General features: G+C 40.5%; 1 protein-coding gene across 1 annotated transcript in view; it reads right to left on the reverse strand.

The window, feature by feature from the left end:
- Positions 1-9,882, reverse strand: part of LOC137968835 (fibrillin-2-like) — a 30,635-nt gene extending 20,753 nt beyond the window's left edge. The window contains exons 1-9 of the mRNA XM_068815310.1: positions 9,744-9,882; positions 8,250-8,375; positions 7,658-7,780; positions 5,687-5,812; positions 3,668-3,790; positions 3,123-3,248; positions 2,102-2,227; positions 895-1,020; positions 326-448 (exon numbers count right to left, since the gene is read on the reverse strand). Of these exons, the coding sequence (XP_068671411.1) occupies positions 326-448; positions 895-1,020; positions 2,102-2,227; positions 3,123-3,248; positions 3,668-3,790; positions 5,687-5,812; positions 7,658-7,780; positions 8,250-8,375; positions 9,744-9,882 (1,138 nt within the window). The remainder of the gene's footprint in view (positions 1-325; positions 449-894; positions 1,021-2,101; positions 2,228-3,122; positions 3,249-3,667; positions 3,791-5,686; positions 5,813-7,657; positions 7,781-8,249; positions 8,376-9,743) is intronic.
- Positions 9,883-13,691: the final 3,809 nt, after the last annotated feature.

Consider the following 13,691-nt stretch of genomic DNA (forward strand, 5'->3'; position numbering starts at 1 on the left):
CATAACCGTAACGCAGATCTTTAATTTGCTTAGCCGGAACAAAAGTTCCCAATACGCAGTTCCAGTAAATGACGAAATATATTATCCATAAAACAAATTCCTTACTAAAAACGATATTTTCAAATAATGACCCACGCGTCAATTGATCGCCTGTAGAGTAACGTTCATTCGTTCTTATGTCACAATTTAATTTCTATCTATTCGAACGAGCGGGCAGGACGGGATCATTATTGCCCTTGTGACTAACCCTTACATTTGTCACGAGCACAATGGGCTCAGTTCTGAGCTCATCATTCATCATAGGTCCTGATACACTAACGCGTACCTTCACAAGTCGTACCGTCACCAGAATATCCCCTCTTGCATTCACAGTGATAGGAACCTTCGGTATTCACACAATTGGCGGTTTCTACACAACCTCCTCGGTCTGTAACGCATTCGTCCTTATCTGCAAAACAGCATTCCTCGTAGTTATTGCCATTCTACATTATAATTGCCTTATTAACTCGTTAGTCAGTTGAAAGTCTCGGCGCGACAAATAAATTCTGAAAATTTAGGGAGAAAACGATCTCTTTGGCTGACTTGAAGTGGGCGCTGACACATACCCACAGAAAAAGGCAAAGGCATTCCCTGGGCCCGGTGTTAACGGTCTGCGATGCAGATGTCTCTGAGACATCTGTGATAAGTTGTGTAGTCCCCACAAGTAGTTTTGGCAAGCATGTGGCCAATTAATCTTACTCTTTCTAGCTATAGTTAGTTAGTAAAGTGGGGCATTGAGCCGTTACCAAGCTACCCATGTGGACTATGTGGCCATTCCCACATCATTGGCCACATATTCCACACAGGCAGTTTGGGTAACCGGGTTTTTGCCATATAAACAGGGTTTGCTGTTACCTGAACAATTAAACCCATCCCCAGAAAATCCTTTGTTGCATTCACAGGTGTATGACCCATTTGTGTTGCTACATGTTGCATTAAGGCTGCAGTTGTTAGTGCCAGGTGAGGAACATTCATCAACATCTGCAATAAAAATTTAATAATGCTAATGATGACAAAAATCCAGATTGCCCCATAATTAGAAGCAAGTGGATTTCAATAAGCGTCACGAAGTGTCCCCTTGCCCTTCTCCCCAACTTCAACATCACTCGTGTCTCGGAACACAGACAATTGACGTCACAATGTGTTCACCAAATGCTTCTCCTCAAATATGGATAAACAGCTTCATTTACCCTAAGCTCAAATAGCGCTAACCGTTACCCTTAGCTTTTTGTTGGAAAGAGTTAGCAAAGGCTTAGTCTTAAAGGGACACTTCGTGTTGGATGTCAAAATTGGGACTGCATATAATTTCTGAACATGAAGAGCATTTTATATATTTTACATCATTCATAGGCCTTAATCACAAGGCGGTTTTGGTGAGTCCCGCGGGATTGAGAAAAATTTACCCCACCGAAACTCGTTCCCAAACATTTCAACTCGTGGCTCGGGGTACGAAATCTATTGTCTATGGCCAATATGGCCACCGCGCGAATAAGGCCCATTGTTAACTTTATTGTCAACGTGAGGAACAGTTTGAAACTCGGATGCCCTTAAGATCCTTCTAACGACTAAAATCAAATTGACTCAAACCAAGCAAATGCTGTAACGTTTCATAGAAGGGAAGAAGACCGAAGTCCTAGGCGAAAAAACCTCTCGTTAGTTTATACGCAGAGTTATTACCGCATACCTGAAGAAATCGCACCATGTCCAACATATCCATTTTTACACTCACAGAAAAAAGACCCTAAAATTTCCTTAGTATATCACAGCCTTTCAAAGGCCAACCTAACCGGGATGATCATTCGATTACAAGCTCGTTTGTAAGAGTGTCTCCAAGGCAATGTAATCGTGCGGCAAATGTTAGACTCTCTTTTACCACCCTCTTATCGGTCTCGCTTTAACTCGTCCCTGATGGATTTTGTAGAGAAGTGTATTTACTATCTTCGGGTATTTCGCCAAAACATCATTTACCTTGCCAAATGCAGAAAGAGCGTAACGGCGCTCCGCTAACGAGGTTGTTTGGTGTACCTCATATGCTATAGTGTACTATACTGTCTTTTCTTACCAAGGCAAAACGTCTGTCCATCCCCGAATAAGCCGACGTTACACTGACAAATGTGTGACCCAATTGTATTTGTACATGTAGCATCCGGGTGACATTCTGAGATACCTTTGGCACATTCGTCTTCATCTAAAACGGTACCGGTTAGTTCATTTATTCTAAACGTTGTTTGAAATCCATAAAGTTTGAAGCTTAATTCAAGCCTAGTTATCACAACTTCCGCCATTCAAATACTCAACACTTAGATCAGCCGCGCACAATTTCACTTGTTTTGAATACCCTAGGTAAATTATTTCTTTCCTGGATATTTTTGTTTCCCATTCCGCAATGTTTCAAAAACTTTCTTTGCTATTTCAGAACTTCTTTCCTCAACCATTCGCGTACATGAATTGCTTGGAAGAGCGGCAGACCGAAGCATGTGAGTAAATTAGAATAACGATGCCAAGGAGCTTTATTTACGTGTTAAGTCTTCTGGCGCTTGGACACTACTTGTGGACACTGTACATAGAAATCAAAATCAATTTAGAGCGGTTTTCAGTCGAGTATCGAAAGTCATTAGCGAATTACTTTGATTTATGATTACTTCACTCAGTGATTGGTGAAGTTCTCGCGCATATTTTTCAACCAATCAGAAGTGACACCAAAAACAATCATGGCTCGCGCGTGTACATTTTCCCGCGCTTTGATTGGCCAAAGTTATTTCTTTGGTTTTGGTTTTACGACACTCGATTGAAACTCGCTTTAACTCTAATCAAATCAAACGTTGGTTTTTGTGGAGAGGGAGAAACCAGAGTTCCGGGAGGAAGTTCTCTCGGAGCGGAGTAGAGAGCCAACAAAATTAGGTTACATATGACGCCGAATCTGGGAATCAACCCTTGGCCTCGATGGTAGGAAACGAGTGCTATCACCACTGCGCTAGTCCTGTTCCCCACAATGTCCTAATATTAATCGGTATTCTGCATACGGTATGCCTCCTCATATTGGCAGAATACTTTTTGTCATGTGACAGATTTCTCTTAGTTACCTAAACATGTGAATCCGTCCCCAGTGAAGCCTTTGTTACACGCACATACGTATGAGCCGTTTGTGTTGGTACATGAGGCATTAAGACTGCAGTTACTAGCGTCGGGTGACGAACATTCATCAATATCTGAAATCAAAAGGAAATAAGGCGCCGATCCAAGAAAAAAGTCCATCGATCACTTAATCTTTAACTTGTTGCTTCGCAACGGTCGAGGGGACAACTGAAAAAACAGAGTCTTTGGCAGGACTCGAACCTAGGGCCTCTGTGACACAGGTTAGCGGTCGGATGCTCTACCCATTGAGACAAGAACTCTTTAGAGCAAGGCTTTCCGCCCGTTGCCAAGCAACTAGCGTAATATCCTTCCCATGGGCGTATTACACAGTTAACAGCAATAGTTGCATCGATCACTTAATCCTTCAAAACAGCCTCCGCTTTCCTGACTTACCCTCCAAAAGAAAAATCACACAAAAGGTAGCATTTCTTGCTAATGTTCGCGTCTGTTTTCAGTTTAAGTAGTCCTTAGTTCCACCACTTTGTGCACATACCTTCACAAGTCACACCGTCTCCAAAATATCCACTTTGACAGACACAGAGGTGAGAGCCTTCTGTATTTACACAGTTGGCAGTTCCTGCGCAACCTCCTCGGTCTATAAGGCATTCGTTTTGGTCTGTAAAAATGCATTGACTCAGTTATTGCCACTTTGTACTATACTGATTTCATTGACTTGTTCAATCAATACCTTGCCTATAGCCTCTATGCACAAAATTGAAATGCGAGAATCAAACAATAAAATGAAACAGAATGCAAACCATTGGTTAAGAGGTATCAAAACCTATAGGATTCCACGGTATTTAACGCTGGTTAGCGCTAACCATGCTTCGAGCATTTAGCAATCCGGGCCTGATTGCTTCACTTAATCGCGGTTATCGGTTCATATACAGTGTTACCACTCTAAGTGTTGCTGAGGCAAATAATTTGTGGCGGGAAGCGAACTTTTCACATATCTAAACGTTCAGATTATCAAAATTCTGACCATTACATTCACACATTTCGGCTATTTACCACTACAAATCCAATACGTACTCACGGAATAAATGTTAAATGTACTTAGGTTATGCGCCGTTTTATATTTTAGAGGCACTGAAGCTTGTATACTCGGGCTACAAGACAGGTCGACTTCTAATGTGTAAACCGCGGTAACACCTCAAGGATAGGTGAACTATTCGCTTGCTAGCTCGTTAACTGAGCAAAGAATAAAAGTGTATCGCACTCTAAATGTAAGTGCAAATGTAAAAACGGGATTGTATTATCCTATTTCAGAGATCACGTCTTAAATCTTCGGTGGACTTGATGATACCGGACTCAATTCAACGTCCCAGGCAACAAATAATCTTTGTCTAGTTGCCACCGAAATGAGCGAATTTGGATAATAATGCATAGCCTTACCAAATCTTTTGCTCCAAAAAAGCAGTCGGATTACCGGGAATGCCATTATATCAGCATCTGCTTACACATATCCTATTACTTAGCCTATATATAGTCGACTTTTGTAACCCGATTTGCGCCCTCCCTCTCGGTTATCAGTATTTATAGGTAACGCAACCATTAATTTTCGCGCGATTTTATCGCCTAACTTAAGTTACGTGGTGCAAACTTACAGGACAGATATCCCGCAATAAAAAAAAGACAGCAGAAGAGTTTTCATTTCACATGGAAGAAAAACAAACTCATTTTCTGGAGTCTAGTGATAGTAACATTAAAAAGCTCGTCGCAAATGCTGTTCCGGAAAGTGCAAGGAAGTCAATAATGTATGGTGTCAGTCTTTTTGAAGGTAAAGATAGTTAGGAGCAGGCTTTACAGATTGAATATTACACGAATAGTAGAGAATTTTAAAATACACTGTGTTTACTAACTATGAAAATAAACCAACCGTTCAAAGGAGTCTTTCATGGTTGAAATTTCTGTTTCAGTAAGCAAAAAAGCGCCTTGTTTTCAAATTTTCGACTCGTACTGACAAAATGATTTGACCTTTTTCCTGAGACCCAAACGCTTTCTTTCAGTGTATCTAAATTATACGAAGCATCGCCATCAGATCAGCATTTCATATTTGCCTTCAAACGTCGCTTCTCGGCCGCGGACATTATCCGCCGACATACCAGGCGTCCGAAGGGGTTTATTTACTAAATATACCGTAAGAACTTCAGTCTATGGAAACTGATTGCCCCGGCTGGTAGTTTTGTAAAATTGAAACAGTTATTCCATTTGCACCTGTTGTATGAGATTGCTTCCAGCCAACTGGACGCTGTGCTTCTCGTATCACCTCATTGACCACTTTCATAAATGCCGACCACCTTTACATTCTTTCATATTCATGTTAATTAGACCTACTACCCTCATTTTGAAATACATATTCGTTTGAAATTTGCTTGTCGTAGCGTGGCTAGAAAGGCTTATTAGCATTAAAACAAAAGCATATTTTATTTGGCAGCCATTATGAAAGAGGTCCATAACCAATCCGCGGTCGTGGAAAAATGGTTAAATGATAAGGAGTCCTCAAAATTACCTGAGCAATTGAATCCGTCCCCAGTGAAGCCTCTGTTGCAAGCGCATATGTAAGAACCGTTGGTGTTGCTACATGTAGCATTAAGGCTGCAGTTGTTAGCGTTAGGTAAAGAGCACTCGTCAATATCTACAAGAGAAATGCATAGCAAATTTAACAAACATATGAATGAATTTTATTTAAAAGTCAACTGTATTTAGGGATGAGGCACTAATAGGCCATTTCCGAGTTCATGTCTGCCTCCTCTTCATAGCGAGTCTAAGTGCGAAGGTTTTCTTATGAAAATTAGTTTTCATTCATATGTAAAGTAGAACTAATTGCCATCACAAAAACTTTGCACTTAGTCTCCCCTTGAAGAGGAGGCAGACATGAAGTCGGAAATGGCCGATTGAGGACACTGTACAGAAGTAAAGTCAAATATCAAAGGGTTGTTTTTTGAGGGAGGGGAGGGGGAAAGCGGAGTATCCGGAGAAAAACCTGTCGAATCAGAGTAGAGAACCATCAAACTCAACCCACATGTCACACCAATTCTGGGGATCGAACTCGGGCCACATCGGTGGCAGGCGCGAGCGCGCACCACTCCGCTATCCCTGCTGAAGGTCAGTCTACCTACTAATTCAAAGATACTTCTTCTCCGGTTTATGATTATGCACGAAATGGAGATCTTAACAAGTGTTATTGGGTGTAACCACGCATTTAACAAAGATAATTCGTGAATAATATATGGAACAAACTCTAAAATACAAAGCCATGTATGGCGTTCTTTCTCAAATTGAACCTTAATTATCTCTTAAAAATGCATTGCTATCCCCAGTTTTCTTTTTGGGTACCAAGAGTACTTACTAAGATCTACTTTCTCCGGTTAGTTTTAAACTGCGTAAAAATAACCCTGTATTAGCAAGCATCACCTATTGGAAACCCGAGTATCTCGAGATGCGCAGAACGTGTGCGCAATAACAATAGTAGGCACCGTCCTTAGCTAGAGAGCCTTCCCTTCCTCGCCTTTGTCACTCAGTGAAGATAGTGGAGAAAAAAAAGAAACTTGATGAGTTATCTTATCACACGTGAAAGACACGTGTCCATGATTGACCCTAATTAGATGCAAGCCGATTTCAATAAGTGTCACGAAGTGTCTTCTCTCTCTTCTCCCCAACTTCAATATCACTCGTTTCTAATAGGAAGCAAAGGCTTATACTTCGAAAGCCGATTAATGCTAATCCCAGATTAAAAATTAACCAAGGCGTTTATTTCTCTACTCCCAAATGCTGGTCAACGCTGATATTTGGCAAAGGTTTACATGGTGGAAGTCAATCTTAAAAAAACAAAAATAACCAAAAGAAACTTTCACCCAAAACTTGAAAAAAATTGAACTAAAGTTTACGCTAATCCTGGATTAACTTAATCGGCTTTCGAACAACATGGCCCTGGACATAAATGGAGATGTGAAGAAGAACATTTGCTGCACTTTCTTTTAAAGGCAATTTAGTATTTGCCAATACGAAGTTGTACGAATTAATTTTGCATAAAAAATTCCCACCATTTGCGTTCTGTTGCTAAATTTGCCACCACGAAATCACTCATTTATTTAGTATTAGAGCACGAACGAGACCATATAAGACAGAAATTCTTTTTTTTTTTCAAGCACCTCTCATAACCGTAACGCAGATCTTTAATTTGCTTAGCCGGAACAAAAGTTCCCAATACGCAGTTCCAGTATATGACGAAATATATTCTCCATAAAACAAATTCCTTACTAAGAACGATATTTTCAAATAATGACCCACGCGTCAATTGATCGCCTGTAGAGTAACGTTCATTCGTTCTTATGTCACAATTTAATTCCTATCTATTCGAACCAGCGGGCAGTACCGGATCATTATTGCCCTTATGACAAACTCCAACATTTGTCACGAGCACTATGGGCTCAGTTCTGATCTCATCATTCATCATAGTTCCTGACACACTAACGCGTACCTTCACAAGTCGTACCGTCACCAGAATATCCTCTCTTGCATTCACAGTGAAAGGAACCTTCGGTATTCACACAATTGGCGGTTTCTACACAACCTCCTCGGTCTGTAACGCATTCGTCCTTATCTGCAAAACAGCATTCCTCGTAGTTATTGCCATTCTGCATTATAATTGCCTTATTAACTCGTTAATCAGTTGAAAGTCTCGGCGCGACAAATAAATTCTGAAAATTTAGGGAGAAAACGATCTCTTTGGCCCACTTGAAGTGGGCACTGACACATACCCACAGAAAAAGGCAAAGGCATTCCCAGGGCCCGGTGTTAACCTGTTTGCGATGCAGATGTCTCTGAGACATCTGTGATAAGTTGTGTAGTCCCCACAAGTAGTTTTGGCAAGCATGTGGCCAATTAATCTTACTCTTTCTAGCTATAGTTAGTTAGTATCACTTTAAAAAGTGTGGGGCATTGAGCCGTACGGTTACCAAGCTACCCATGTGGACTATGTGGCCATTCCGGCCCACATCATTGGCCACATATTCCACACAGGTAGTTTGGATAACCGGGCTTTTTGCCATATAAACAGGATTTGCTGTTACCTGAACAATTGAACCCATCTCCAGAAAATCCTTTGTTGCAAGCACAGGTGTATGACCCATTTGTGTTGCTACATGTTGCATTAAGGCTGCAGTTGTTAGCGCCAGGTGAGGAACATTCATCAACATCTGCAATAAAAATTTAATGATGCTAATGATGACAAAAATCCAGAAATGCCTCATAATAAGAGTCACGAAGTGTCCCCTTGCTCTTCTCCTCAACTTCAACATCACTCGTGTCTCGGAATACAGACAGGAAACGTTACAAAATGTTCCCCAAATGCTGCTCCTCAAATAAGGATAGAGCGGTTTTCAATTGAGTGTTTAGCAACTTACTTTGGTTTTGCATTACTTTACCCAGTGATAGCCCAGTGATTGGTTCAAAGTTCTCGCGCCACTTTGTCAACCAATCAGAAGTGAAACCAACACCAATTGTGGTTCGCGCGCGCACATTTTCCCGCGCTATGTGTCGGTTACGTGTGATTACTTCAAGTTTTGATTGGTTTACTGGATTGTCTCCGTCCTTTTTGATTGGCCAAAGTAATTACTTTGGTTTTGGTTTTACGACACTCATTTGGCACCCCGCTCAAAACAGCGGATAAATAGCGCTAACCGTTACCCTTAGCTTATTGTTGGAAAGAGTTAGCAAAGGCTCTATAGTCTTAAAGGGACACTTTGTGTTGGACGTCAAATTTGGGCGTGCATATAATTTCTGAACATGAAGAGCATTTTATTTATTTTACATCATTCATAGGCCTTAATCACAAGGCGGTCATGTTGAGTCCCGAGGGATTGAAATATTTTGTTTTGCCCACCGAGACTCGTTCCCAAACATTTCAACTCGAGGCTCGGGGTACGAAGTCTATTGTCTATGGCCAATATGGCCGCCGTGCGAATAAGGCCCATTGTTAACTTTATTGTCAACGTAAGGGTGATATGGACCAGAAGCCTACGGTGATATGGAACAGTTTGAAACTCGGATGCGCTTAAGATCCTTCTGACGACTAAAATCAAATTAAGGGCGATGCCTACTAATTTAAGATATTTTTGCCCCGGTGTGTAATTATGCAGGAAATGTAGATCTTAACAAGTGTTATTGAAATCCAAAAAGAAAATTGGGGGTAACCACGCATTTTTCAAAGATAATTCATGAATAATATTTGTAAGAAGCTTTAAAATACAAAGCAATGTATGGCGTTCTTTCTCAAATTGAAGCTTAATTATCTGTCAAAAATGCATGGTTACCCCCAATTTTCTTTTTGGTTACTAAGAGTACTTACTAAGATCTACTTTCTCCGGATAATTTTAAACCGTGCATCACCGATAGGAAATCCGAGTATCTCGAGATGCGGAGAACGTATGCGCAATAACAATAGTAGGCACCGTCCTTAACTCAAAACAAAAAAATGCTGGTACGTTTCAAAGAAGGGAAGAATACCGGAGTCCTTAGAGAAAAAAACCTCTCGTTATTTTATACGCAGAGTTATTACCACATACCTGCGCAAATCGTACCATCTCCAACATATCCATTTTTGCACTCACAGAAAAAAGACCCTTCAGTATTCACACAATTCGCAGTATCTGCGCAACCTCCTTCGTCAATGAAGCATTCATCTTGATCTGCAAAAAACGCCATCCCACTAAGTTAACGCCATTTTGATCTGTACTGCCTCATTGCCCGATCCGATGAATTCTTACTAAGGCCAAAATCTCGTGGCGACAACTGAGTTGTAGAAATCTTGGGGAGATTGTACTCTAAGGCAAATGTAAATATAAAAATGTTGCCCCAAATAAAGTATATTCCGCCTCGGGCAGCGCACATCAGTGGGCTATCTTTTGCCATAGAAGAAGTTTTCTCCAGTTACCTGAACATGTGAACCCGTCCCCAGTAAAGCCTCTGTTACAAGTGCAAATGTATGAGCCGTCTGTGTTGTTACATGAGGAGTAAACGCTGCAATTGTTACCGTCAGGCGAGGAACATTCGTCAATATCTGCAATAATAATAGTAATAATTGAGCGAGTTTCAATCGAGAGTCGTAAAACCAAAACCAAAGTAATTACTTTGGCCGATTAAAAAGGACGGAGACAATCCAGTCAACCAATCAAAACTTGAAGTAATTACACGTAGCTGACACAAAGCGCGGGAAAATGTGCACGAGCGAATCACGGTTGGTTTTGGTTTCCCTTCTGATTGGTTGAAAAAGGTGCGCGAGAACTTTGAACTAATCACTGAGTGAAGTAATCATAAACCAAAGGAATTCGTTAATTGCTTTCGACACTCAATCGAAAACCGCTCTAATGTAATAATAAAAGTAGCCTCAGTACTACAATTGGAGCTATGTAATAAGTTCAATTTTCCTTCCTCTGAAAAGTGGTATGACCATAAAGTAGAGAAGGAGCTGGAAAATGAAGATGTGAAAATTTTATGGGACTGCACAATTCAGACAGATAAGGTAATGGAACACTCTCGATCTGACATCGTAATTCTGTACAAAAGACCAAGAGAATGTGCCTTGGTAGACATTGAATGTCTCTTTATACGATGGTGAAAGAGAAAGAACAGGAAAAACTTGAAAACTACAATGATTTGCGATATGAAATTGGCCGCATTTGGGAATGTAAAAGGGTGGAGGTTATCCCAATCGTCATAGGGGCATTGGGCACTAAGAGTAAAAACTTCGAAGAGTACCAAGAACAACTACATTGTGCGGTGAATTTCTCAGCTCAGCAGAAAATCCTGTTTGCTAGGAACGTCCAGAATCCTGAGGAAGGTGCTGGATACCTGAGGTCACGGGATGTGACTTGCTGTCTAGTGTAAGATACCGGTGTATCTACGTAGACCGTAAAATATACTGATATCATTTAAAGGTTTTTATGTGCAGGTTGTAGTGCCTGTTAAGTTGGTGAAACCAACAGACAATTCGCCACTCACGTCCGCGAACATCGCTCCTCTGACACATATTCCCACATCTTAAAACACCTGAGAGGTTCTGACAATTGTTGCTCCCTTTCTTCAGAAGATTGTTTCAAAGTTCTCGACTCTGCTTCCACAAGCTTCCAATTGAAAATCAAGGAAGTCATGCACATCCTTTGGGAAAAGCAAACATTTTAATTCATCCCTTTCATACTAATTAGTCTCCTTTATTAGCTTAAATAATTTTACTTCTTTTTTGGTTCGCGCCTTCATCCTCAATTACTCTCGTTAATATATCTCACTTTGTTATACTATTTATTGCACATTTTCATTTTATTTCTCAATATAATAATAATAACAATAATAATAATAATTATTATTATTATTATTATTATTATAACACATCGTTATCTTCACAATCATTATCATCATCATTATCGTCAACTTTATCGTCATTGTAAGGGTAAAATGTATTAGTTTGGCATAAATATGATTTGTGGTACTTCTAAGAAATCAAATCAGCACAAATGGCCGTTTCTTGAGATGAGGGGAGGAGTGGACTACCCGAAGGAAAATTCTCGATATACGCAGAGTCTAGTTATTTAAAAGCAGGTACACCATCACATACCTTCGCATGTCGTGCCGTCACCAAAATATCCATTCTTACATTCACAAAGGTATGAACCTTCTGTATTTACACAATTTGCAGTTTCCACACAGCCCCCTCGGTCTGTAAGGCATTCGTCTTGATCTGCAAAACAACATTTCACTCACTTAGTGCCATACTCTACCAAGAGTGAATTAGATAAGACTGTTGAGCTATCACTTTGCGGTCTTGCGCCAGCGCAGTCACAAATGGATTTATTTTTAGATAGACTTCGCGCTCGAAACAAACAACGGGCTGCCAGTTTTAACCAATCAGAAGAAGCCATGTCACGCGTGAATGCTTCTGACATGTTTTTCATGGACGCTACAACTGATTTTCGCGGGAACGGGTATTCTAAAAATAGACTCATTTGTGACCGTGTTGGGGAGCCCACCCATGTCATAACAACACCCTTATCTAATTCGCTCTTGACTCTACTGATGTTGTACAGGCCCGGCCCCCACTTGAAAGATCGTTTTCTTTTACCTTGTCATTTCTACATTCATGACCTTTGTGTATGTTTTTATTCTTTTATCACAAAGACGCAATATAAAAGGGGTCGCTTCACGCTCTGCTTTTGTTCGAATTCATTCCAGCACAACTGATTGAAAGGGGCAGGGCACTAAAAAAGGAACGACAGATAACATCTCATAACATGTTAAGGCCACACTGCCATAAGGGGCATTTTTATTGCGCCTATCAGATACGGAGCAAAATTACTGAATGCTGATTGGCTGAGACAGGGGGCATTTTTTCTTTAATCACGAGAGCACTTTTGGTAATCGAGGGGGCATGATTAGTTGATCCTGATTGGTTAACAATCGCTTATCCAGAGCAAGCAAAGTTACAAGAGAACAATCCTCTTCCAGATTAAACTACTTTTTTGTCCACGTATTAAAATACATTTTAAGCGCAATTTCTGTTGACAGCAACGATTTATTGAATAGACCTTATTGGAGTTGAGCCTGCAGGCATACATTTTTTTGTTTAAAACTACATGCAAAAGAGGCTTAAGGGTCAATTCGATACAAAACGACCCTTAGCCTCGTCTATGACAACTCCGATAAGGGCTATTGAACTTAAACCGAATGGGATCATGGGAACGTGTTGATTATCTTCAATAATTTTGCTCATTATATGATAAACATGTAATCCTAATGTGCCCTCGTGCAATTAAGGATTAATTAGACTTGTATTTTCAATTTTTTCGAAATTGCCCTCGTCGCTTCGCGACTCGGGGCAATTTTGTGAAAACTTCGAAAATACGCGTGAAATTAATTAACAATTAGACCATGAGGCGAAGCCGAATGGGCTATTGACAGGTGGCGCACGAGGGCGAAGGGTCTAATTGTTTTAGTATCACCCAACTATCACCCAACTATCACCCAAGTTAGCAAATGCAAGTTGAAGAAATATTTATTTGGGTATAAAACGAAAGAAAGCGTCACGCTTTTCGCTACTCGAGGACTATTACTAATAGGCCTCTTGTAGCGTAGCCAATCAAAATGCAGGATTTGCATTAGTCCACTAGTTGGGTGAAACAAATACAAATTATCACAGGGCTCCGTATGCATCCACGATTGATTGACAAATCATCTGTACGTGCCTGAGGCACCACGCCTTTTATAGTGCGTCTTCGTGTTAATTTACGTCATAAACGAAGACATTTTGCGTTAATTTGCTAAGGCACTGACTTATTCACGTACGTTAAAATCGAATTTCAGAAATCTTTGAAAAAAGCCTATTCTCTTCGCGCAACCATTCACGGCCAGTTTTTTCCCTTAAGCAGAACAATAGATGGCGAGATTACAGAGAGATGACGAAACTGAAAACGCTACAAAATAACACGTTTCATGAGCAATGAGAACACTCCAGACCAAATTTA

Source organism: Montipora foliosa, chromosome 8 (assembly GCF_036669935.1).
Source record: "Montipora foliosa isolate CH-2021 chromosome 8, ASM3666993v2, whole genome shotgun sequence".
NCBI classification, from domain to species: domain Eukaryota; kingdom Metazoa; phylum Cnidaria; class Anthozoa; order Scleractinia; family Acroporidae; genus Montipora; species Montipora foliosa.